At 39.5% G+C, this 26,516-nt stretch overlaps 5 protein-coding genes across 6 annotated transcripts in view; 4 read left to right on the top strand and 1 right to left on the bottom strand.

Moving 5' to 3' along the window:
• The window catches only part of LOC134667153 (zinc finger protein ZFP2-like), a 167,709-nt gene that overhangs the window by 23,036 nt on the left and 118,157 nt on the right, over nt 1–26,516 (bottom strand). The gene's annotated exons all lie outside the window — the stretch shown is intronic.
• On the top strand, nt 834–4,821 carry LOC134667591 (zinc finger protein 121-like). The gene is made up of 7 exons (XM_063525024.1): nt 834–1,060; nt 1,130–1,511; nt 1,637–1,846; nt 2,608–2,806; nt 3,107–3,196; nt 3,719–3,865; nt 4,422–4,821. Exons 1-7 carry the CDS (start codon nt 938–940, stop codon nt 4,564–4,566), a joined length of 1,296 nt encoding a protein of 431 aa, XP_063381094.1. The 5' UTR covers nt 834–937; the 3' UTR covers nt 4,567–4,821.
• On the top strand, nt 5,716–11,299 carry LOC134667172 (zinc finger protein 98-like). The gene is made up of 7 exons (XM_063524486.1): nt 5,716–5,861; nt 6,175–6,607; nt 7,060–7,290; nt 7,865–8,063; nt 8,867–8,956; nt 9,783–9,929; nt 10,863–11,299. The coding sequence occupies exons 1-7, from the start codon at nt 5,739–5,741 to the stop codon at nt 11,005–11,007; spliced, it is 1,368 nt and encodes a 455-aa protein (XP_063380556.1). The 5' UTR covers nt 5,716–5,738; the 3' UTR covers nt 11,008–11,299.
• Nucleotides 12,739–19,963, top strand: LOC134667167 (zinc finger protein 493-like). Of its 2 annotated transcripts, none has more exons than XM_063524481.1 (7): nt 12,739–12,951; nt 13,022–13,433; nt 13,602–13,844; nt 17,211–17,409; nt 18,133–18,222; nt 18,772–18,918; nt 19,761–19,963. In XM_063524481.1, the coding sequence occupies exons 1-7, from the start codon at nt 12,829–12,831 to the stop codon at nt 19,912–19,914; spliced, it is 1,368 nt and encodes a 455-aa protein (XP_063380551.1). In that variant the 5' UTR covers nt 12,739–12,828; the 3' UTR covers nt 19,915–19,963. The 2 variants fall into 2 exon arrangements, with proteins under 2 accessions (XP_063380551.1, XP_063380550.1); XM_063524480.1 differs by having other exon boundaries at nt 13,022–13,445.
• LOC134667166 (zinc finger protein 729-like) lies at nt 21,075–26,436 on the top strand. Its single transcript, XM_063524479.1, has 7 exons — nt 21,075–21,325; nt 21,396–21,822; nt 22,068–22,331; nt 22,808–23,006; nt 23,959–24,048; nt 25,018–25,164; nt 26,242–26,436. Exons 1-7 carry the CDS (start codon nt 21,203–21,205, stop codon nt 26,375–26,377), a joined length of 1,386 nt encoding a protein of 461 aa, XP_063380549.1. The 5' UTR covers nt 21,075–21,202; the 3' UTR covers nt 26,378–26,436.

Here is a 26,516-nt window from a genome sequence, read left to right as displayed (position 1 = left end):
GTCAACGACAAACACACATGTTTACGTTCCAATATTTAGATTTTATAGATATTTTTCAGAACTTTTAATTTATCCGTTTCTTTATACACTTGTCCTATTTATGAGATTCAGGCATTAATAAATTCACGTACTTAATCAAAGTAATCGGCAAATGTTAGAACTAGTACTTAAAGTATCAAAATATTTATAGAGCACCAACCTCGTATTTTGTTTACATTTGGTTAGAAGTTGTAAACATTGCACTTTTTCATTATACAACGCTACACGTCGACTTCGCACATTGTCGTAATTATTTACGAGCTTAAATAATAGTTTGTGAACCTCACTCAGCATAGAAATTATTAATATTATTTAAAATAAACCCCATAAAAACCGCAAACAATTTGAATGAATGACATAAATCGACAACTGACTTTTAGCTTTTTTTCAAATCATAGACAATTGGTGATACAACAACGAAATATCTGTCAACAATTTTTGGCTAGCCAGACTCTAATAACGTTACAAGTGACAGAGAAAAATGCCCGCAATTTGCGAACTTCGATTTTCGCGGTTATAGCCCAGGTGGTAAAAATATCCTAAGCCATGCAGCTTACCTACCTTCTCTTTTACTCCAATGAAGGCGTAATTAGTGACAGAGAAAGACGACATTTCACGACGCCCGCCCGTAAACCTTGATCCGAAACTATTCTGTCAATAAAGGTCTACATACGCCGTGTGCAAGATGCATTGTACAAAAAGCTTGCGCATTTGATGCGCATACTTGTTTAAGTAGCCGGGACATAGGTACTCCAGCTACAAGCAGTATCCAAACGCAATCAAACAACTGTCAAATCATAATCATCATTGTTGTGATTGAAATTTCCGAAGTATAAATGCTGTATTTCCAGGATATTTCCTTGTTTCTTTGTTGAATACGTGATACGAAAATATCATTATGAATGTGTGCAGAACCTGTCTGAAAACTCCGACCAATAAGGCTATTTCTGATTTGGAAAAGGATATTAACGAGGATAATAAAAACTACTTCGAAATAATGATGTTTTGCTTAGATATCGAGGTAAATAGGAGCATGTGTGCATTTATTAAACCCGTATTACACTTATTACACGTCTCATTTAATTTTTAGGTAACTGAAGATCCAAAAATATCAACCAATTTATGTAATATCTGCTACAGAAAAATCATATCGTTTTACAAATTTAAGGCTTTATCTTTAAAAAACGATGCCTATTTAAAATATTTAGAGCCAGTTTCATCGCTAGAGGATCAAAAACTGTATGTGGATGGAAATGAGATCAAACATGAGGATCCGTTGGAAATTGATTATTTTGGCTCTTGTGTAGTTGAGGAATGTAGAGCAGAAATAGAAGTAGAGATAGATGTGAAAAGGGAAGTTACGTTAGATAATAATGATGTTAAGGGTCAAGAATCATTGGAAGTGTTTCCTAGAGGTGCTAGGGATGAAGACATGTCGGAAGATGTAGAGTCAGTGAAGAGCAGAGTGAAAGGTAAGGAAAAGCTTTATTGATCAGTATTTCAATAAATTATTACATGTACATATAAGTATCTGTTGTAGATTTATCATGCTAACCTTTTTTTTTTTCAAAAATCAAAACATGGTTGTCCTCTTAAGAACCAAAACCAGAATATAAAATGTGCGAGGAGGGTATACGTCTCAGTAACATCATGGAGCCCTCTGTCCGTCGCCGGCCCAAGGACCAGCAGATGCTGCCGTGCAAGGTGCTAGACTGCCCCAAGCTCTTCTACACAGAGAGGGGCCAGAAATACCACTATGAAACTAAACATCTTGGCATGAAGTATAAATGCGATATTTGTAATAAAGGTCAGTTATGGTGTTGAGAATATTATTTAAGATTAATAGACTTAGAAAAAATGTTTTAGGTAACTTTAGGGTGAAATTCTTTTATGTAATAATAAAAAATCTAGTGAGTTGTCAATGCAAAGTGCTGTGAGTGAATCAACTTTAGAACCATCAGTTATGAGTGTCTCTTACATTACTCAAAATGTCTGCAGTTACCAAGAAATTAGGCTTTGAATATACATAGTTCCTGTTTATTAGGTTTAACAGTTGGGGCTGGAGGAGTTGAATGTTTAAAAAAAATCCATAATTAGAAAGTGAAATTTTACAAAAAAGATTAAAATGTTGTGGATAGTTTAGTCTCGGTCAAAAAGTTAATCGCCCATCTATCGCGTATCTGATACTTTTTTCAGTGTTACCTACACTTCTCATTATTCCTACAAAATACAAATAATAGTCTGTCAGAGGACTGATGACTTGTCTCACGTGTTGTTGGACTGCGTCCGGAATTCGGATTTGAGAAAAAGAATTTTTTGTAGTTTGGGTTCCATGCACAATGGACAGATCAATTGTTAGTTGGCAGAACCTTTATCTGACACAGCAATCAGTGTATCACTTTATTGATCTCTCCCTTGAGTAGGGGACTATGAGAACACCCATGAAGCTGACACGTTCACCTAGAGTGTACAAAGCCTCTATAAAAAAAGATTAAAAAAAAATACATATAAGCTTTAACCCTCTTTATTCTGCAGTATGTGGATGAATCCAAAGTTTATATGTTCCAGAGGTGGCCAACCTATCAGCCCACAAGCAACAAGCGCACAACCCGGGCATGCTCCCGCACCCCTGCCCGACGTGTGGCCGCCGGTTCGTGTCCGTGTCGGCGCTCAACTCGCACGTCGTTAAACATACGCTTGTTAAGGCGTTTGAGTGTGACATCTGCGAGAAAAAGTTCCGTGCAAAGATTTTTCTTAAAAGACATATGTGAGTTTTTTTTTGGTTTGTGCCTATTTTTTTATGTCAGATAATATTGAAATTCCGTGAATAAGATTTAGTAGCCAAGTGTGTTTGATATTGTGACTTTCAAGCACTATTTAAGGAAGGAAAACATTGTGAGGAAACCAACCAATCCAAAAGACTGGTTTTCCTTTATATGTATGGTCAAGTATGGTTTAAATTCAATTATAAATTTCTGATCTGATCGACTTTGAAAAAACCCTTTTCAAGATATCCTAATTTACAAGGTGTTTTCGAGAATCTATATAATAAGTATGTTTGTTCCAGACGGGATATCCACAACAAAGAGAGAAAATTCCGATGTGAATATTGTTCAAAGGGATTCTTCAGAAAAACGGCATGTCAAGATCATGTAAGGTAAGAAACATACCTAGGAGTTTTCGTGATTATTTTCTATGAGGCCCAATATAACCTTATTAAGTTTTGGTTGCAGTCTGTCGTGGCAAAGTATAGTATAGTTTTTCGTGTGATTATTTTTATGAAATTTTCCTTTGTCTAAACCAAGTCTATACCGTATGCCCCCTACTGAGAACTCGCGCTTCGCCAAAAATATAGATCAATTGAATTTGTTGCATTGCACCTAAGTACTTGGCAATTGATCGAAAGCTCACCACTAACCCGCCCTAGCCAGCCGTGTGTTCCAAGTTGAATGTAATATATTTGTAATATAACATATCAAGTTGTGGCAAAAAATGTACTGACTTTACAAGTCAATGGCGGCGAAAAGATTAACTGTACGCGACCAGAGGCGCGGCGAGCGGCAAATCAAAGCCGTTCGTACATTGCGCTCAAACAAATGTATGAATCTCGCTCCGCTTCCTTGTCATTCGAAAACTACCATTTCTCGTTAGCCTCTTAAATTGTCCTCTCGTCTGGCAGGAAACACACGAATGAGCGCCCTTTCAAGTGCGAGGAGTGCGGCAAGGCGTTCGTCCGGAGCACCACGCTCAACAACCACCGCCTCATACACGTGGCCGAGAAGAGGTTCCAGTGCGACCAGTGCGATAAGAGCTTCAGGAATGCGGGGTAAGATGGTCGCCGTTATGAATTCCATAGTTACTTGATGGTAATCAGGGGCCGATGTACCAGAAATCAACAAAAGGTATTTAGGCCGCGGATTAATTGTTTTCGCCGCCACGTCAATGAAGTTGTAAATGTCATCAACGCCATGTCAAATATTGCACGTAAACAATCCGTATAACATATCAAGCCGTGGAGTGTGGGGCAAAAAATGTTCTGACTTTATATCAAGTCAATGGCGGCGAAAAGGTACGCGACCAGCGGCGCGGCGAGCAACAAATCAAAGCCGTTCGTACATTGCGCTCAAACAAATGTATGAACGCCCTCGATTTGCCGCTCGCCGCGTGCGTCCAGTCTGCAGCGTTAGAGGCTACGGCATGCCACAATATTTCTCACATTTCCACATGGCTATTTTCCCAAAATATTTAATAAATGGGCTAATTTATCTCTTGGACAGAATTTCCTTGTTTCAAGGAAATAAAGAAAACTAAATTCGCGATTTTATCTTTTCTTAAATATGCACTTATTTTGTACGTATATAATATAAGTTGGTATGTTCTAGGGGCCTTAAAGCGCACATGGTGACTCACACGACGGAGAAACCCTACCCGTGCGGACACTGCAGTATGTCCTTCAAGCGCTCCGACCACCGCAACCGGCACGAGTTCACCGCGCACCAGAAAAAACGAACCGCGTCAAAAGATTGAACATCTTATCTCCAAGGAAGAAGGTTGAAACTCCTTTCGAACACAGCAGCCTGGTGGAGCTCACTGGGAACAAGAAAAACGTGCAGCCGACTGACCCTATTACAACGCGTTAAGGCTCATATTCGGACAGCGGTTATGTTATACAAGTTATAGGCAGAATTGAAATAATTGTATTTATTTATTAGTAATTATATATTAAGTTAGGTAGAATAGAAATGTACACGTTCAAATTTCATTATAATTTCTATGCCCGAACATTTTTTTTTTCATATTTTTAATCACCCAGAACCGTTTCAATTTTCAGTGACATGATAGAACTTATAACTAATCTTAAAAACAGTGTGCTCGGCAAAGTGATCAAAGACTGCAGAGGCTATTTGCGGCCTGAAAGACTAATAGATTAATTGTGACTCGAAGCTTGAAGACAGACTTTAAGCAAATGGCTAATCGCTTTAATGCCGTGTCCTTACTCTTCAGATAAAATTACGAGTACACTTAAATTTAATTGTGCAGCGACACTATCCTTGCTATGAAAATTGGAATTAACTTATTGCTTGCACACAGTACAAGTCCCTGGAGCAAATAACGGCGTGGGATACTTGCGCAAGTAGCATGCTCAAGAATACTACTCTTTGAGTATACGCAAATCACTCATTTGTGTTTTACGCGAGCAGTATATGTATTTAAGAACCATATCGTCAAAACAGCCTTATACTTGCCAACGACGAAGCGTGGACGTGGAAGGCCCCCCGCCACTTGGTGGACGACGGTCCAAAAAGACCTCAAAGAACAAAATATCGACAAGCTAACCAGGAACCGTGCCGCCTGGAGGCTCAGGACAAGGAAGGCCGACCCCAAATAGGGATAAAGGTCCAGGATGATAATGATGAGTATATGTATTTAAGAAAGGCGACATCTTTGGCCTATTTTATAAAGCTACAATTTACAAGCGGAAGTCTCTTTCTAAGCTTATGTGTTAGAACGAGACTTCCGCTTGTAAATTGTAACTTGTAGCTTTATAAAATGTCGCGTCGAACCCTATGGTCGAACCTGTTAAGAGTGTAAGCAGTATCGAAACGCAATGATACGTGCCGGAGACAGCTGCTGTCAATGTCAAATAAATATTTTCTTCTTGCTTAAATACTTGGAATTAAAGTTTTCAACTTTTCATAATGGATTTGTGTAGAACCTGTCTTATAACTCCGGCCAATAAGACTATGTTGGACCTGGAAAGGGATATAAATGTTGACAACAAAAACTACTTCGAAATCATGGCGTTTTGTTTAGATATTGAGGTAAATATAAGCGTGTGGCGTGTGGGAGTTTATTATAGACGTATTAATGTCGGCGGCCGATCGTAAGATCAGGCAGATCGTAATGTTCCTGTGTACAGTTTTGACGATAATCACATTAAACCAATATATAGGCAGGATAGGTTCGTTAGGTTGCTTCAGATGCCCGAAGGGCAAAGTGCCCAGAAATAGGAGCTCCGCGGGAACGAGTCAAAGATTTTCACGTTTCATATGCGTAGGAATTTCACGACATGCCTGATCTTCCGATCGGCCGCCGACATTAACATTACTACATATTATTTCACTTCGTTCACAGGTAGCACAAGACTCAAAAATTACAACGAATCTATGTAATACCTGCTACAGAAAAATAATTTCGTTTTACGAGTTTAAGGCTCTATCTTTAAAAAATGATGCCTACTTGAAATCTTTGAACCCAGTCATATCGGATGAGGATCATAAACTATCAGTGTATGTTAATGAAAATGGAATAAAACAGGAGAAACCCTTGGAAACTGATGACTATAATAATTGTATCGTTGAAGAGTACAGCGCAGAAATAAAAATAGAAATAGAAGTGAAAAATGAAGTCAAATTTGGAAATGAAGATGTTAAGAATGAAGAGCAATTAGAAGACATTGAAATGGAAGCTCAGGATGACACATTGGAAGATATAGAGTCGGACACACAGCCATGGAGTGTGGTTAAAAAAATAAAAAATGAAAATACCAGCCAAAGTACAGTAAACAGTAAGAAGTAACATCATTTTATTACCCTTTACTGAGCATTATTAAATCATTGGGTACATTTTGAAAAAAATATTTCTATTTAATACCTAAATTATCTGTACTACTGTTCGTTTTTTAGCATTAGAAAGAACTTGAAAGAAGGACATCTTTTATATATAATCTTGACATGTCATATGTTGTGGATATTTTGATCTTGACATGTTGTTTAGTTGAAAGATGCTTTTTAAAAATCAGTAACTATTACTTATGAAAGCAGAAGAATATAAATAATCGTATTAGATTAATAATTGTTACATATTTGCTGTTACTTATTTTTAAAATGTGTTTTTCAATTAAAAGACACATCAAGATTGTTTACCTTATTTCTAATGCTAAAAAAATGAACTATAGTAAATTGCCTAAAATATTTTTTTATATGTAAATTATGTAACCATATTTTTGTTTTTTACCAGTAAGTAAAAAACCTGAATCTAAACCAGAGTACCAAATCTGCGGGGAATGTGGCAAACTGGTCCGTGACCTCAAGCGGCACTCGGTCCTCCACAAGCCTAAAGATGAGCGGAAGATGTATCCCTGCAAGGTGCCAGGCTGCCCTAAGCTCTTTTTCACCGTGAGGGGTCGGTCATATCACTACAAAAGTATACATTTAGGTTTAAAGGTTAAATGTGAAATCTGTAGTAAAGGTAAGTGTAAACTTTAAAATTTTTGACTTTATTTCCTGACAATTATATTCCATGTTTGTTCAATGCAAAAGTTACATTTAGTCACTCAAGCTTTCGCGTCATTGTGGACTTTATAGGAATGCATTAAGGTTGATATTGGTATGATGCCACACATGTCATTGACATCTTTGGGGGTCAAAGGGTGTCTTATATTTTCATAATAATGAAAATCATAAATGGACTAAATGGCGCTATTTCAATAATCCAAGCCACAAGTATTGTATCTGTAGGACACTGACACGGCACAGATTCAGATCAATAAAACATTTAGTAGTAGTAGTAGTAGTAAAATACATACTTTATTGTACAAAAAGAAACATAAAACATGAAAGAACACACATCATTTAGGTTTGACAAGGCAGCTCTACTCTACCTAGAATCACATTAATAACTAACAATCTCTTCTTGCTGGTCCATCATTTTATGTTTAACCGGGTTTTTGGATTCAGTTGTCATCCATTAATATAATTAAAGAAATTAATGGACCAAAATACAAGTGTAATGAGAAATATTTGTATTATATCCTGTGTTCCAGAGGTAACACACTTGAAAGCGCACAAATTGCGCGCCCACAACCAAACCGCACTCCCGCACGGTTGCCCGACGTGTGGCCGCCGCTTCATCTCGCGGTCGATGCTCGCCGCGCACATGATCTCGCACACAGAGATCCATGCGTTTGAGTGCCATGTCTGTCAGAAGAAATTCCGCTCCAAGCATTATGTGTTGACGCATATGTGAGTGTTACTTTTTAATAAAATACCTTAAGCTTAAGCCTATGTGAAAACCACATAGGCTTCATGCAAATATGTAAATAATAAAAGGTATGTGAAATACATATATGCAAGGGCGAATCGAGCTTTAAGAAAGGAATATAAAGTGAGTCGCCAGTTACAAAAATATCTACTGTTGTCGTATGGTTGTCCTAGACCCCAGCCAGGGCCCAGTCCCAGTGTTGTGAATAACGCTTATTTTTAGGCTAAAGATTCTAGCCCTCAAGACTCGTAAGTCTATAAATTTATGCATATGGATGTACGAAATCGTCTCGTAGGTAGCCTCGAGTCATACCCCCTTATTCATAAAACTTTACGGGCCTGATTTAGTTAAATAATGTTTTGTCCCTTTCTTACAAATACATACGTCAAAATGACAGATAAAGACAAACGATTATTAGCTAATCCAGGTTTATAGCGCGTTTATGAATAAGGGGGTTAGTCTTAGGGCCACTTGCACCATCCCACTAACCCAGGGTTAACCAGTTAAGCCTCGAGTTACGATGGTTACCTGTACAATTTGACAGTGGGTTAACGGTTTACCTGGTTAACTCCGGGTTAGTGGGATGGTGCAAGGGGGGCTTAAGGGTTCGTCTTTAAGCCTCGAAATGAGCGTTATCCACAACACTATACCCAGTCCCCTGGATCCCCCGTTGTATATGTGAGTTTTACAACACGTCGGTACGGTATCCTCAGTGGGCGAGTCCGACTCGCACTTGGTCGGGTTTTTTATTTATTTATATATGGGTTGTCTATGTTTGTTCCAGACGGCAGGTCCATGAGAAAGAGAGAAATTACCAATGTGAATTTTGTTCAAAGGCTTTCTTCAGTAAAGCTCTCCTTAATGAACATTTAAGGTACGAAATGTTCTCTGCACACCTATTCCAGCGGTATCCAGACGGGACTGATCAAATCGGTCGATTTGATCAGAAATGAAATTGGCGTCAATTTCCAATTTTAGATTTATGGTGATTTAGAGCCCTCTAAATTGAAAAAATGCCCCAGTACGAAAATACTGGCCTCACAAATTAGTATTCTTGCGTCCGCACCTCATTTTATTGGTAATATCGATCATTATCGGCGGTTGAATTCGGCGAGGCGAATTGGCGTTTGCGTCCGCACCTCCTGATTCGATCGGGCAATTTAATCAGATTGGCGAAAAATTTACTAATCTGTATACGCCTTCCACCTTCGCCTATATAGTATTTTTCAAAATCGATGGGCAGGGTGACAGGTGTCTTCTGCATACCTAATTTATAACCTAAAAACACCAAATTATCTATTATGGTATTATTTAAGTTGACAGCGATTTTGATAGTCCAAACGGTGCAAGTGTTAAAAGTAAACATCATAATTTCATAACAGTTTGACGTTTAACGAATAACACTTGCACCGTCTGGGCTATCATAATCAAAATCACTGCCAAGTTCCAATGGTTTGTTATACTCGACAAACATTTATGAATAACGCCCATAGTCTAATAAAACATGGTCTTCTCTTCCCAGAATGACACAAGCCTACGTCACAATAACATTGCCACTTTATATAGCGCTATTGCATACTTACATAGCGCTGTCGCATGATGACGTAGCCTTGTGTCAGTCACGTGGTCGGAAGAGAGTACCAGGCGGAGTATATTATTATACCATGATAACGCCATTAGAAGCTAACTATGACTCACAGAATCCACACATATGAGCGGCCATACAAGTGCGAAGATTGCGGCAGAGCGTTCACCGGGAGTTCCGCGTGGAAGAAACATCGCTTGATACACTCGGACGAGAAGAAGATCCACTGCCAACTGTGCGACAAAAGCTTTAGGAATACGGGGTAAGATGGGTAAGGTGGCAACACTGTAGTGTCGTCCCGTTATCTTATATATATTGGTTTGAAAGGGACGACACTACAGTGTTGCCACTTATTAATGTCTACTCTTTTTTGCAAAGCCGTAGGTACTTGATCGTAACCAGGGACCGATGTGCTCGAAATCAATAAGAGGTATTTATTTAGGCCGCGGATTAATCCTTGTCGCCGCCATGTCAATGAAATAAAATAAAATGTCATGATATTCAAAACATAATTATCTCGCAATATTGCACGTAAACAACCAGTATAAGATAAGATAATATTTATTCATTAAAACTTATGCTAATTTGATTTATACAATGGTAATTATACAATTATACTTAAATACTAGTTCATTCATGGATTCAGGTTAAGATAGGTACAGATCAATTTAACACCATTAATACCGATACAAATGTGTATTTCCTGTCTCTAATGGAAATTTGAACAATACCTAAACTAAGTAAACATTTACTTGTATCTTAGGTATGCACGTTTTGTAGATCAGTGTGTAAGTAGGGAAGTGCTTACCAAACAAGATGATTATTTATTTATAATAACATATCAAGTCGTGGCGTTTGGGGCACGAAATGTACTGACTTTATATCAAGTCTTAAAGGCAAATCAAAGTAGTTCGCATTCGTACATCGCGCTCAAACAAATGTATGAACGCCCTCGATTTGCCGCTCGCCCCGTACGTTCAGTCCACAGCTTTACAGGTTATGGCATACCATAATATTCACATATTCCACATAGCGATTATCCCAAAATATATAACTAATGGTCTAATTTGTCTCTTGGACAAAATTTTATTGCTTCATGCAAGGAAAGATTATGTTAATTATATACACGCAACTTTATCTTTTCTTGAAAGTGCATCTATTTTGTATGTATATAAAATAAGCTGGTTTGTTCCAGGGACCTTAAATCGCACATGGTGTCCCACACAACGGAGAAACCCTACCCGTGCGATCACTGCAGTATGTCCTTTAAACGCTCCGACCACCGCAAACGTCACGAGTTCACCGCGCACCAGAAAAAACAAAACGTGTCAAAAGATTGAACATCTTATCTCCAAGGAAGAAGGTTGAAACTCCTTCGAACCCCACAACCCAGTGAGCACTGAACACTAGAAAAGCGTGCAGCCGACTGACTGACCCTATTACAACGCGTCAAGGCTCAAATTCGGACAGCGGTTGTTAATGTTGTTATACAAATAAGCAGAGTTGAAATAATTGTATTCATTTATTAGTAACATTAGTAAAATATTAAGTTAGGTATAATAGAACTACATGTACAATTTTAATATCCTTAATACCACTTAATTAATTTGAATTATATTTTCTACGCTCAAACATTTCTTTTTTATATTGTTACCACCGAGAAATGTTAAAATTTTCAGTGAAATGATAGAACTTATAATTATAATCTTAAAAATACAGTGTGCTCAGCAAACTGATCAAAGACTGGAGAAACTATTTACGGCCTGAAAGACTTGATTTTGACTCGATGGTTGAAGACAGACTTTAAGCACATGGCTAATCGCTTGAATGCCGATAAAAGTACGTACTTACTCGTACGAGCACGCTTAAATGTAATAATTGCGCAACGACACTCGTACTGAAAATTGGAATTAACTTTATGCTTGCGCACAATACAAGATACAAGTCGCTGGAGCAAGTAACGGCGTGGGATACTTGCGCAAGTAATATGCTCAAGAATACTAGAGTCAGACCTAGAACAGTCTACAGCGATTTTGATAGGTTAGACCAAGAAAAGTCTGCAGCGATTTTGATAGACCACGCAGTGTAAGTCTTATTATAAACGTCAAACACCTATGAAATTATCACGTATAAATAACACTTGCACTGCATGGGCTATCAAAATCGGTGCAGACGTTTTTTGGTCTAAGTAACTCTACTCTTTGAGTATATGCAAGTCGCTGTGCTATTCTACGCGAGCAGTATGTTTAAGAAAGGCGACATCTTGCCGCAGCCCACTTGTTAAGAAAATAAGCAGTATCGAAACGCAGTGATACGTACCGGAGATATATTATAAGCAAGGGCCCAACCTTTTCTGTTCTCTTTCACGACGCAGCAACTAGTATCATTTCTCTCTCCTCGCTCTTTTAAAATGCCGTTTGTCAAAAAAGGACAACCATACTGTTGACAAGGTGGACTTCAAATCAAGTGTTGCCTTTCTTGATGCGCCCAGGCTGTGTATGTGTGCGTAAAAGCGTATATGTGTGCTCTTTTAGGGATGTGAAAAGTCGATTTTAATCATGTTATATATCGATAAACGCTACACAGCGGAACGAAATAGCGATTAATTGAAGCTTCAATATCTTCGTTAAACATAAACATAATTGAAATGCTAATGGATAATGAATATATTATAATATAATAATATAATTCAATTATTGCGTAACACCTATTTTAGGAGGTATTTATGTATTTTAATTAAATATCTGAACTTTCCCTTGGTTCCCTGCTGGGGCGTGACTATAAAATTGTGATCTGATAACCACAATAAAGCATAAAAGCGTTTTTGGTCATTTTAGGTATCGTTAAGCCTTTGAAGTAAAATTAAAATTGCAAGAAATGTCGATAGTTTATCGATATGACTTTATCGACATGGCTACAGCAACGTGGGCCTCATTGTTAATCGTACACTAAACAAAAGTGGCAACAGTGACAGCTCGCTGAGACACCGTCTATATATATATTATGTCTATTATTATAAGTCTATGTACCGGAGACAGCTACTGTCAATGTCATATCAATATTATTATTATTGCCTGTACACACAACATAGTTTAAATATTCAGTATTTCCAGGATTATGCGTTTCTTCTTGCTTAAATACTCGGAATTAAAGTTTTCATAATGGATTTGTGTAGAACCTGTCTTAAAACTCCTGCCAATAAGGCTATGTTGGACCTGGAAAGGGGTATAAATGTTGACAACAAAAACTACTTCGAAATCATGGTGTTTTGTTTAGATATTGAGGTAATTATAAGCGTGTGGGAGTTTATTATAAACGTATTAACATTTAATACATGATCCACTTCGTTCACAGGTAACACAGGACTCAAAAATTACAACGAATCTATGTAATACCTGCTACAGAAAAATAATTTCGTTTTACAAGTTTAAGGTTCTATCTTTAAAAAATGATGCCTACTTGAAATCTTTAAACCCAGTCATATCGGATGAGGCTCAAAAACTATCAGTGTATGTTGATGAAAATGGAATAAAACATGAAAACCCCTTGGAAGCTGACGAATATGGTTCTTGTATATTTGAAGAGGACAGAGCAGAAATAGATGTGAAAAATGAAATCAAATTTGGAAATGAAGATATCAAGAATGAAGAGCAATTAGAAGACATTAAAATAGAAGCTCAGGATGACACATTGGAAGACATAGAGTCAGACAAAGAGCCACTGAGTGTAGTCAAAAAAATAAAAATTGAAAAGAGCAAACAAAAAAGTAGAGTAAAAAGTAAGAAGAAACATCATTTTACTATACTTTACTGAATATTATAAATCATTGGGTACATTTTTAATAAAAGATTTCTATATTATCTGGACAAGTATATTATTGTCTAAATGTTTTTATACATGTAAATTTAGTTACAATTTTTTTATTTGTTAACAGTAAGTAAAAAACGTGGACGTCCACCTAAATCTAAACCAGAGTACCAAATGTGTGAGGAATGTGGCAAACCAGTCCGTAACCTCAAGCAGCACTCGGTCCTTCACAAGCCTAAAGATGAGCGGAAGATGTATCCCTGCAAGGTGCCAGGCTGCCCTAAGCTCTTATTCACCGTGAGGGGTCGGAAATATCACTACAAAACTACACATTTAGGTTTAAAGTTCAAATGTGAAATCTGTGGTAAAGGTAAATGTAGAATAGAAATTTTTGACTTTATTTCTAAATTATATTCTAGGCTTGTTCAATGCAAAAGCTACATTTGGTCACTTTCAAGCTTTCGCGTCATCGTTGACATTGTAGGAATGCACAAGGGTTGATATTGGTCTGTTGCCGCGCGTGTCATTGACAGTCAAAAGGTATTTAAAAAGGTAAAACATATTTTCATAATAATTAATTTTTATTTTTATATTTTACTTTATAAGAATGAAACACTGAAACGTCGAAATATAAACGTGTGCTGCATTCAGGAGACGCGTTGGAAGGGATCGAAGTCCAGGGACCTAGGCTTAGGGTACCAGCTGGTCTATTATGGAACGGATAATAAACACAACGGAGTCGGCATCATACTCGATCATCACCTAAAAGACAGAATTGTAAACATAGACAGGATTACAGACTGCCTCATCGCTGTTAAGTTGGCACTAGATCATCAGCCAATTATGAACATCATTTGTGCATATGCGCCCCAAGTGGGTTGTAAAGACCAGGAGAAAGAGGCATTCTGGGATGACCTAGATGAAATGTTGCTAAAAATACCATCAGAGGAGACAAAATTTGTCATGGGGGATCTGAACGGCCACGTAGGAAGCTCCACCTTAACGTATAGACTGGTCCATGGAGGTTTTGGATATGGGTTTTGCCTCAAGACATAACATGTTCATAGTCAACACGAGCTTCCAAAAGAAACCGGATCACTTGATAACCTACAGCAGTGGCGGGAAAAAGACACAAATAGACTTTATCATAGCTGACAGCAAATTAAAGAAGAGCTTCAAGGACTGCAAAGTAATCCCAGGAGAAGCTCTGACCTCTCAGCATAGGATCCTAGTGGGAGTCTACTCATTGCCTAAGCCTATTAAGGAAACAAGAGACAAAACACCCAGAATCAAATGGAGAGAACTTACTGGCTTTAAAGGAAATGCACTCATAGAAGATCTGAGTAACTACTTGACAAAGGATATGAGTAATACTTACAACAATGCTGAACAAATGTGGTCAAGCTTTGAAAATTTCTGCCAGAGTCAGGCACGCAGCCGACTAGGAGTTACTAAAGGAGGTTTGAGCATAGGAAAAGATCCATCCTGGTGGAATCAAGAAGTCAAGACAAGTATAGTGGACAAAAAGAACTCTTTTAAAAAGTGGCAGGAAACACAGTGTGAAGGTGACCTTAATAAGTATAAAGACGCAAAAATGAAAGCAAAGAAAATGGTGGCGCAGGCAAGAGCTAACACAAGAGAAAAATTGTACACCAAACTGGAGAAAGCAGATTCCGATACTGAAATTTTCAAAATTGCTAAATCGAGGCACAAATCAACGCAAGATATTAAAAGGAATAAGTTTATCAGAAACAATGACAAAACGTTACTTACATCTAATAAAGACATAACAATAAGATGGTATGAATACTACAAGGATTTAATGAATCAAGAGTTTCCGAGCCAAACGATACATCCCCTTCCGCCAACCCAAGGACCTATACAGGAGATTGGTATCAATGAAGTTAAAGTGAATGTAAGAAAGATGAAGAAGAATAAAGCTACTGGTCCAGATGAGATCCCGGCAGAAATATGGAAGTTACTCGGGCCTATAGGATTGGAATGGCTTACTAGACTCTTCAATCTCATCCTTAAAACAAAAATGATACCAAACTCGTGGCGTCTTAGTCACTTAATTCCCTTCTATAAAAATAAGGGAGACGTAACGGATTGTGGAAATTACAGGGGCATCAAATTGACGTCTCATACACTCAAGATCTGGGAACGCATTTTAAACAACCGTATTCAATCACTTACGTCAATATCTCCGAACCAGTTTGGATTTACACCCTCAAAATCCACCACCGACGCCATACAAGCTGTCCGAATAATAACCGACAAGTACCGCTTAAATAAAGAAGATCTACATTTTATATTTATTGATCTGGAAAAAGCTTTCGACCGGGTACCGCGTAGAATTGTATGGCAGGCGCTTAGGGCACAACACCTGCCTGAAATTTACATACAACTTATACAGGACATGTATCACAATTCATTCACGAGAGTGAAAAGCCCAGCAGGCCTAAGCGAAGCGTTCGAGGTAGGAGTAGGGGTTCACCAAGGTTCGGCAATTAGTCCGCTACTCTTCAACTTGGTCATGGATCTTATAACCAAAGAAATCCAAGCCCCATTGCCAATGAATCTCCTGTACGCGGACGACATAGTGCTCGTGGCTAACACAGCAAGCGAAATGCAGGATACTCTACATCTCTGGGTTAACGCCCTAGAACAAGCGGGTCTCAAAGTCAGTCGAATCAAAACCGAACACTTGCATTGCAGGTTCACGGGCAGAAACCAACAACCAACTATCTGCTACCCCGACATGAAACCGGTGCCAAAAGTTACACATTTCAAGTACTTGGGGTCGGTTATCTCAGAAGATGGAAAGATAGAGGAAGATGTAGCGCACCGAGTAAATGTTGGCTGGCAAAAGTGGCGCTCGCTGTCTGGAGTACTGTGTGACACTCGCATGCCCGTTCGAACTAAAGGAAAGGTCTACAAGATGGCTGTTAGACCAGCGCTACTATATGGATCGGAGTGCTGGCCTATCAAAGAAACCAACGTGCAAAAACTCCATACAGCCGAAATGAAGATGCTAAGGTAGTCTGGAGGGGTTACACGGCTCGATAAAGTCTGAAGCGAGTACATTCGTGGCAGCTTCAAGGTAGCCCCTATACCTGAAAAACTAACAGAGCACCGACTCAGATGGTACGGGCACGTGATGCGAAGGGGCGAAGAGTACGTTGCCAAGAAGGCTCTGAACCTGCCGGAGAAACAGAGAGGCCAGGGACGCCCGCCGACTGCATGGTGGACCAGCATGACCCAATTACTTAAGAAAAACGATTTACCCGACCCGACAACCCTCGACAGAATCTCGTGGCGCAAAGTAATTAGGAGAGCCGACCCCACTTAAAGTGGGATGGAGCAAGGGAGAAGAAGAGAAGACTTTATAAGAATGAAATTTATACTTTCAATAATCCAAGCAACAAGTATTGTATCTGTGGGACCCTAGACCTAGAATCACAGTATTAGCCGGGTCCACACAAGGCGAACATACGCACGAGGCAATTTCCTTGAGCATAAAACGGCCAGTCGTCTACACTCGGCCGAGGCGATGCGCGCGAGGCAAGTCTACACTGGCGAGCATACCGCTCTGTGTGGACCCAGCTATTAACTAACAAACCCTTTCTGTTCATTTTATCTGTAACTGGTTTCTTGGATTCGTTAATTATTAAAATTAATGAAAATGTAAAAAAAAGGTTAAAGAGAAATATTTGTTTTATATTGTGTGTTCCAGAGGTAACAAACCTGTCATCGCACAGATTGCTGGTCCACAACCAAACCGCCCTCCGGTACGGCTGCGCGTCGTGCGGGCGGCGCTTCCTCTCGCGGACGGCGCTCGCCACACACATGACCTCGCATACGCAGGACCACGCGTTTGAGTGCGATGTCTGTCAGAAGAAGTTCCGCTCCAAGCCTTTCGTGTCGAGGCATATGTGAGTTTTATTTTTCAATTTACCTTGAGCCTATGTGGTTTTCACTTCACTTGGTACTGCCGACTTTATGACGTCACAGCAACTACCCCCACCAGTTTCGCGCTTGTCATCTCATATATATTATTTGTGTTCAGGACATACCACCACTGCACTATATAGGTATATTTGGTATGCACTGATACCAAATATACCTATATCCGAGACGACATGAGCGATAATCGATTTCTAGAAGACTTTTCGAATAAAGACCAGGCCACTATAATAATAGGTACGTGAATGTGAGATATGTGCAAGGGCGGACCAGCTTTATAGTCAGGGGGGGTCACCTGACTATAGGTAAAGTCAGGGAGTGGGGTCGATCGCCAGTTACTTAGTCACGGCCCGCATCTGGATCCCCCATTGCCATTGTCATGTGAGTTTTACAACACCTCGGACAGGCGTTGTCTCACTCCGCGATTTCGTCGCTTTGCTACAGGTAGCTAAAAGTGCATCCATTCGGCCCCAATTTTGGGGTTTGCCATAAGCCGCGCGTGGCGCTGTCGCCACCTAGCGGCCATATTTGTGCTGATCATAGTAGACGCGTCTTGTTAGGGAGTGAGTCTTCTGTACCTAGTACTATTATTTATTCTGTGCCTCGGTACGGGATCCTCAGAGGGCGAGTCCGACTCGCACTTGTTCGGGTTTTTTGTTTGTATATGTGTTGATAATGTTAATTTGTTCCAGACGGCAAGTCCACCAGAAAGAGAGAAAATTCCAATGTGAATTTTGTTCAAAAGGTTTCTTCAGAAAATCTGCACTTAATGAACATTTAAGGTACGAAATATTTTCTGCAGTTCTATTCCGCCTTCGCCTTTATAGTATTTTTCAAACTCTATGGGTAGGATGCCAGCTAGGCGGTCTAGCATAAGTTGCGTTCTCGCGCTCGAGTCCATACTACTAGGAGTCGCGCGCGAGAACGCAACTTATGCTAGACCGCCAGGTGTCATCTCCATATACGTAAAAACTCCAAATCTCGCAAAATTATATTATTTAAGTTGACAGCGATTTTGATAGCCTAGACGGTGCAAGTCTTAAAAGTAAACATCATAATAGTTTGACGTTTAAAATAACACTTGCACCGTCTGGGCTATCAAAATCGCTGCCACCGGTTTGTTAGACTTAATGTCTGTCCAGAGTGTCCAGACGAGAACATTTTTTCGCCAATCTGATTAAAATGTCCGATCAAATCAGGTGAAGTCAAATTGGCGTTTGCGTCCGCACGACCTGATTTAATTGGACAATTTAATCAGATTAGCGAAAAATTTTCTACATCTGGACACGCCTTTATGAATATCGCCATAAGGAGCTAACTATGACTCACAGGACCCACACAGAAGAGCGGCCATACAAGTGCGAGGACTGCGGCAAAGCGTTCACCTGGAGTTCCACATTGAAGAGCCACCGCTTGATCCACTCCGACGAGAAGAGGTTCCACTGCAAACTGTGTGACAAGAGCTTCGTTAAACCCGGGTTAATGTTTATTTATTATATCACGCAGCGTACTACGTAGGCCAACAACACGCGAACGCGAAGCGAAGCGATACGGCGGGGGGTGAATCAATCCTTTGATACCTATAGAAGTGTCCTACGTGGGTGATCTCATTGCGAACGCGAACGCCTTGGGCCAGCCGCGACGCGAGTTGTTCGCTTACGTAAGACGCAGCGTCAGTCAGAGGACGTCCACTGCTGGACATAGTCCTCCCCCAAAGCGTGCCATAATGATCGGTCCTACGCCATCCAGCGGACTCCCGCTACCTTTACCAGGTCATCAGTCCACCATGTGGGAGGTCTACCCACGCTGCGCCTTCCGGTACGTGGTCGCCACTCGAGAACCTTTTCGCCACAATGGCCATCCGTTCTACATCCAATGTGCCCTGTCCACTGCCACTTAATTTTAGCGATTCGGAGGATTTATTGAAAGTGAAAAGAAAACCTTACAGTACAAAAGGCGGACTTAATGACATGAGGCATTCTCTACCAGTCAACCTTTAGGCAAAGCAGAGAGATTGTGGAACAACACATTAACCATTGATAGCCCTTTCGTCGTTGAAACAGGATGTGTCGACGATAATAAACAGCTAAGTATAGTTCGTTTTTTTTAGCATTAGAAAGAACTCCACAGAAGCAAGCGTGCAGTTTTTATCAGGCTCTTTAATTGTTAATAATTATTGAATTATCTAATGTAGCATGGTCAATACATATAATTTACTTCAAATTATTACCGCTAAAAGTGCCGGATTTGGAACCACAAGCTTACTTCTGCGAAGTTCTTTCTAATGCTAAAAAAAACGAACTATTATAGTACGTTGCAGGTATCTATCGGCCCACATGGTCAGTCACACGAAGGAGAAGCGCTACCCGTGCGCGTTCTGCGGCGTGCGCTTCGGCCGCTCCGACCACCGCAACCGGCACCAGCTCACCGCGCACAAGAAACAACGCACACCAAACCTTACCTCCACGACGTAGGACTCAAATTAGAATAGCGGAACAATTTAAAAATAAATCATGATAAATTAACATGTTGTTCATTTCTTACCTATTTAACAATTTATGTATTTTTACCGAGGTACTACAGTCAAAAGATATAATTTAAAACCTTAATGTTTGGACTATAAGGTCATGTATATATATTTTTGGCACTGCGAGTGATTATATTTTATTTGCCCCTAACGATAACGTTTTGTCAGGTCTGGCCGTCCGAGCTTATATTATTATCACAGGAAATTATTCTAGTCTTCTCTGCCTTGGTAAAGCTGTTAGCCAGATATTTTTTCACGAGTATCCGTGCCTTCGAGCAACACGGAAGGGAGGCGGCATTCGCACTATTTCCCCTCTGCCGAGGTACAAGATTAGCGCGTCAATCTAATCTACCGCGGGTAATAAAACTAGTTGCACTTGGATTTTTCACTAGACCGAGTCCAGACGCGCGCGTGAACACTGCTGCACAAAAATGCCTGTTTGCTCGGTTTTTTGTTATAAAAAGAGGTCGGGGACATCAAATTTACAAAAAGAAAGTGTTACATTTCACATGTAATATTTTTTTTTACATATCATTCGTTAAATTACATTTAAATACAATTATTATATTTTAGTCTCAAGTAATTGTTGGATTTATCGATTTTGCTCGCTCAGTACAAATTGCGGATTGGTCGAGCGACAAATCCGACTTCACATCTCTCAGAATACAATGACATACTTCAACGAAAATGTGTTAGTGTGCGTGTTGTGACACTAGTCACTCGTCCGTACACAAAAAGAGATCGAGGTTTGCAAGATTTGTCTTTGACGTGTGTCATTTTTTATGTATTTGTGTCGTCATTACAGATTGGATTTTGTATGTAAGTGTGTCAGAAATGCGACTGTGTGCACCTTTCCCCCCGCGAAAAATGGCAGAAAGATTTGTACGGCGAGATATCGCTTGGGCCCCTCCCTTCCGACGTGTCGGAAGCCGGTGTTGCTCGAAGATCCGTGCGATCTGCTCCACTAAAGTGTAATGCTTGGTAACAGGCAGCAGGCACCGTGTGCAATTATTTTATTCATTCCAAGGTTTTATAAACATTTAATATGCAGTAACAAAACGCATGCACCTCTGTGTTATGTAGCTGTCAGTGTCAAATCATCACACAAATAAAGCGAAGTTATTTGAGATTTTCGTAAATTTTGTTTGTTGTCTTATTTATAGTCCTAGAGCTTTATTATTAAATTCATTCGTTCGCAACGTTGTTGTCTTTTGCTGAACAATCATATTATCATAATGGATTTGTGCAGAACGTGCCTCGAAACTCCAGCCAATAAGAATATTTCGGAGTTGGAAAAAGACATAAATGAGGACCACAAAAACTCCTACGATGTCATGGTGTTTTGTTTAGATATCAAGGTAAGTTATGTTTTAGCTTTTTTTAAAGTCGTAACTCGGCAATTTGTAACATTTTTCATATCAATTACAGGTTTTTCAAGACTCCAAAATAACGACGAATCTTTGTGACAACTGCTTTGGAAAAATCATATCTTTTTACAAATTTAAGGCGCAGTCTTTGAAAAATGACGCATATTTGAAATCGCTTCTCCCAGCTTCATCTCTGGAGGACCAAAAACTATCTATACATGGTGGCGAAGGAATTCAAGAACACAAGATTCTCTTGGAACAAGATGAATATACTCCAAGTTTAGTTGAAAATTGCATTAAAATAGAAATGCAAGTTAAGGATGAAAATATGTTAGAAGATGTAGAAAGTGCAATAGAGGAGGAAGACTCATCAGATATTACAGATGATAGTGATGATGATACATCGGAAGATGAATTTTCTGTTGAAGAACCAACTGTGATGGAAAAGGTTAAATATAAAGATGTCTGGGATAGGTTTAAAAAAAAAGGTAAGAGTACATAACATGTTTGTGGTGGCAATCAATGTAATTCACCATTTACTATACTTGGTTCTTTTAGTGTGTTGAACATGCTAATTAAATTAATGTAAATTGTAATGTGTTTGCAAGTGACGTAAATTTGCCCTACTATATCCGAAACTACCTTACTTTTACTTACTTGTGAAAATCCATATAAGTTCTTATTTTTAGCAATAATATTGGACACTGAAATAATTTGTGTGTTTGTTTTATAGCACCAAAACGTAAAAAACGTAGCGGTCCCATGAAAAAGCCAACCAGTAGTGATAATGTGATACAAGGGCGGCAGATATGTGAAGACTGTGGTATGTCGGTGCTGGACCTGAAAGCACACTTGCTTACCCACCAGCCTAAAGAGAAAAGGCAGATGCTGCAGTGCAAGGCTTGTCCGAAGATGTTCATCACTAGAGGGGGGCGACGGAGACATTATAAGATCAGGCATTTGGGTGTTAAGGCCAAGTGTGATATTTGTGATAAAGGTATGCTACTTTTGATAACCCTACAGTTTATGTAAATGGAGTAGCTCTAGAAATGATTCAGAGTAGTTTAAATGGCTTGATCAACTAAGTATTCTCATTATTCTATTATACGAGTATAAATCAGTAGCAGTAAGTCAAAAAAATATGTATTTTTACTAAATGAACTAATTTTGGTCTCAATAATCATAGCCTCAGGACTTAAAAATAATTTTAATTATTTGTTGAAGAAAAAAGTATCCAGGAATTTCCATACATTTTTAATTCCTTCCATTCCTTTACTGTTACAAAGTCTATTAAAAATGGTAACAGAATAGAAATAAAATAAAAATCTTTGATTATATGTATTAAGATTGAAAACCTTGTATACCTATACATTAACATCAAATAAATAACATAAAACTCTCATTTAAAAAAAATGGTAGTTTACAATTTTAAATATAATAGCCCGTATCTATGCTCTTGTCTGATTGTTCCAGAGGTCGTCCACCTATCAGTGCACAAGCTCCAAGTCCATAACCCATCGGCCTTACCGTTCGGGTGCGCCACTTGCGAGCGCCGCTTCGTATGCAAGCCAGCCCTAGAGCAGCACATGACCAGCCACACACTGCAGGCCGCGTTCGACTGCGAGATCTGCCACAAGAAGTTCCGCGCGAAAAGTCATCTCTCCACACACATGTGAGTGTCTTGTCTACCCAACCCATCGGCCTGACCGTTCGGGTGCGCCACGTGCGAGCGCCGCTTCGTGTGCAAGCCTGCGCTGGAACAACACATGACCAGCCACACGCTGCAGGCCCCGTTCGACTGCGAGATCTGCCACAAGAAGTTCTGCGCGAAAAGTCATCTCTCCACACACATGTGAGTGTCTTGTCTACCCAACCCATCGGCCTGACCCTTCGGGTGCGCCACGTGCGAGCGCCGCTTCGTGTGCAAGCCTGCGGTGATACAACACATGAGACATGACCAGCCACAAGAAGTAGGTCATATCTCCACACACATGTGAGTGTCACAAGATGTGACTTAATATAAATTATTAATTTAATTAATTATTGAAAAAACCGGGCAAGTGCGAGTCGGACTCGCGCACGAAGGGTTCCGTACAATAATGCAAAAAAAAAACAAAAAAAACGGTCACCCATCCAAGTACTGACCACTCCCGACGTTGCTTAACTTTGGTCAAAAATCACGTTTGTTGTATGGGAGCCCCATTTAAATCTTTATTTTATTCTGTTTTTAGTATTTGTTGTTATAGCGGCAACAGAAATACATCATCTGTGAAAATTTCAACTGTCTAGATATCACGGTTCGTGAGATACAGCCTGGTGACAGACGGACGGACGGACGGACGGACAGCGAAGTCTTAGTAATAGGGTCCCGTTTTACCCTTTGGGTACGGAACCCTAAAAATGTAATTCACTACCTACTTAATAGTTAATACCTATTCAGCAGCATCTTTGTTTTTTTTAAATATTTAATATTGAATTAATAAGGTCTTTGTCAATATTAAAATAAAACCGCCAAATTATCAAGGAGATATGGTACCAAAAGCCGTATCTAAGACTTTCTTAATATTTGTCAGGTTTCCTATGTTCTTCAGCAGAAAGTAATGTACTATATCTGTTTGTTTTAGTCGGCAAGTCCATGAAAAAGAAAGGAAGCATCACTGTGAATTATGCTTTAAGGCTTTCTTCTGCAAAAGTACACTTCAAGAACATTTACGGTAAGTATTTTAAAACTATAAAAAAAAATTACCCAGTAGTTACCACATTCTGTTTGGCAAAAAGGACGTATTATAAAATCGTCCTAACGACTATTGACTTAAGGTTCACTTCCACAGGCAGCACTGAGACATGCCATGACATGATAGTAGTATTACAAATTTTACTAAAACAATTGCATTATCTAAACTCGACCTTACGCACTTTGAATTAAGAATAATATTCACACGGACGCCTAGTCATAAAAAACAACCATATTGATTGTTCTAAATTCAACCTAATTACTTTAAACTTGAGGTTGAATTCCACAGGATACACATTATCAAGAACACTCTCAGGAAACCCTGCCAAAGCACAGAATAAATAATAGTACTAGGTACAGAAGGTTCACTCTCTAACAAATCCTCTGTTCCGTAGCGGTGCGCGGCAACTACTATGGCTAGACACCAAAATCGGTGTGGGCTGCATGTACTTGTAGCGGCGCGACGTAATCGCGAAGTGAGCCACGCCTAGCCAAATTTATTTGAAAAGTTGCATTCATCTAAAATCGATCTAACAACTTGTAATCCAAGGTTCACTTTCGCATTTCGCAACCCGCACTCGATCTTTCTTTCCCCTGTAAAAAAAAACGTATTACCTATTATTCTAAATTTTACCTAAAATCTTTAACTCAAGGTTCTTTTTCATTTGGCACTTGATCGAACGCAATTCCCTAAAAAAAGTCTGTAATTATTATTCAAAATTGGACCTAACGAATTTAAACATAAAGTCCACTTCCGCAGCACGCACAGCAACGAGCGAGTGTACCAATGCACGGAGTGCGGCGTGTTGTTCGCGACGAAGAACTCCCTCCGGAAGCACCGGCTCGTTTTTCATTTGGCACTTGATCGAACGCAATCCCCTTAAAAAAGCCTGTAATTATTATTCAAAATTGGACCTAACGAATTTAAACATAAGGTTCACTTCCGCAGCACGCACAGCAACGAGCGAGTGTACCAATGCACGGAGTGCGGCGTGTCGTTCGCGACGAAGAACTCCCTCCGGAAGCACCGGCTCGTGCACAGCGACGTCAAGAGGTTCAAGTGCGAGTTCTGCGACATGAGCTTCAAGCTGAACGGGTATGGCCGCCATCTTGAATTATTTACAACTTGAAAATGTGCAAATGTACATTCAGCAGCAGAAGTTGCTAATCGGGCCAGGTGTTCAAAATGATCTTGACGCGACTTTATTGTTACGAGAATAAGAGCGTGTCAAGGTAATTTTGAACGTCTCGCCCGCTTAGCAACTTCTGCTGCTGACTGTACTTCCATTCCATAGTGGCCATGCCATTTGTCTACAGATGAAGTGCATAATTATTTTGCTTATTGCATCGTATTTTCACGGAAATCTACGAACGTGTCTTGCTATTTCAGTAAGTCTCGCTCGGTACAAAAAGTACTGAGGTTGACTGAAGTAGCATGACAAATACGAACCGAGAATGTGATGGAAAACAATTATACACTACATCTGTACCCCTGTCCAATTGTGATGTATACCCAGAAGCGTTTGAAATAGTACATTTCGATGCTAGTGCGGAAGGTATGTCATTACTTCACGAGTACCGAGATATCTTGCCACGAGCCGCAGGCGAGTGGCAAGACTCGGGACGAGTGAAGAATGACATTTCCGCACGTGTATCGAACGACGTTTTTTAATACAGTTGCGAAAAAATAAGAAAAACATTGTTAATCGTACACTAAACAAAAGTGGTAACAGTGACAGCTCGGTTAGACGTCGTCTTTAAGTATATTATATCTATGGGCGTTTGGCAGCTATTCCGTTCCATTCAGTCAACTTATTAAGAACGGAATTTTCAATTTGAATATTAAAAAATAAACGTGTTATAATGATGAAGAGGTAAGTAATTAAATATGAAATATGTAATATTTTTCGTATTCTTACAATTAACGGTAGGTTTTTATGCTGATTACGACGTTTAAAGGAAACTAATATTAACACTCATCAATAAGTAGTCGTGAATTGGAACAAATATAAATTTAAAAAAATTGGAAAAGTAAAAAGCACTAGTTCGAGATAACCAACTTTCCGCACGCTAAACAGCTACGTAAAGTAGCACTTTTTGAGCAACTGTATTAAAAAATATGTTCTATCAAAATTACCAATTAACAAAAAATGACACATTATTATTGTTGCAGTTACCTCAAACTACATATGATCACGCACACAAAGGAGAAGCGTTACTCGTGCCAGTACTGCGGCAAGCGCTTCGGCCGCCCGGACTCCTGCCGGAGACACGAGGCCGGCCACCAGAAACAACCTGCTGCCGACTGAACACCTTAAACGTATAGTGATACGGCTCAAATTCAAACGGCTGCTTGGAAACCAGAGGGTTTATGTACCTAACTAATGTTAATTATTTAAATAAAGTGTTGTATTATCCTAGATTTTTTTTCCATAACGTTATGTAACA

This window comes from Cydia fagiglandana, chromosome 9, assembly GCF_963556715.1.
Source record: "Cydia fagiglandana chromosome 9, ilCydFagi1.1, whole genome shotgun sequence".
NCBI classification, from domain to species: domain Eukaryota; kingdom Metazoa; phylum Arthropoda; class Insecta; order Lepidoptera; family Tortricidae; genus Cydia; species Cydia fagiglandana.
The sequence above is the reverse complement of the archived record's forward strand: the minus strand, read 5'-3'. Positions and strand labels throughout refer to the sequence as shown.

Coding starts and splice junctions, on each gene's coding strand:
- LOC134667591 (XM_063525024.1), top strand. CDS start 938: ATGAATGTGTGCAGAACCTGTCTGAAAACTCCGACCAATAAGGCTATT. Junction 1,512..1,636: donor AGTGAAGAGCAGAGTGAAAG/GTAAGGAAAAGC, acceptor TGTCCTCTTAAG/AACCAAAACCAGAATATAAA. Junction 2,807..3,106: donor ATTTTTCTTAAAAGACATAT/GTGAGTTTTTTT, acceptor TGTTTGTTCCAG/ACGGGATATCCACAACAAAG.
- LOC134667172 (XM_063524486.1), top strand. CDS start 5,739: ATGGATTTGTGTAGAACCTGTCTTATAACTCCGGCCAATAAGACTATG. Junction 8,957..9,782: donor CTCCTTAATGAACATTTAAG/GTACGAAATGTT, acceptor TATGACTCACAG/AATCCACACATATGAGCGGC. Junction 9,930..10,862: donor AAAAGCTTTAGGAATACGGG/GTAAGATGGGTA, acceptor GGTTTGTTCCAG/GGACCTTAAATCGCACATGG.
- LOC134667167 (XM_063524480.1), top strand. CDS start 12,829: ATGGATTTGTGTAGAACCTGTCTTAAAACTCCTGCCAATAAGGCTATG. Junction 12,952..13,021: donor TGTTTTGTTTAGATATTGAG/GTAATTATAAGC, acceptor CTTCGTTCACAG/GTAACACAGGACTCAAAAAT. Junction 18,919..19,760: donor AAGAGCTTCGTTAAACCCGG/GTTAATGTTTAT, acceptor AGTACGTTGCAG/GTATCTATCGGCCCACATGG.
- LOC134667166 (XM_063524479.1), top strand. CDS start 21,203: ATGGATTTGTGCAGAACGTGCCTCGAAACTCCAGCCAATAAGAATATT. Junction 23,007..23,958: donor AGTCATCTCTCCACACACAT/GTGAGTGTCTTG, acceptor TGTTTGTTTTAG/TCGGCAAGTCCATGAAAAAG. Junction 25,165..26,241: donor ATGAGCTTCAAGCTGAACGG/GTATGGCCGCCA, acceptor TTATTGTTGCAG/TTACCTCAAACTACATATGA.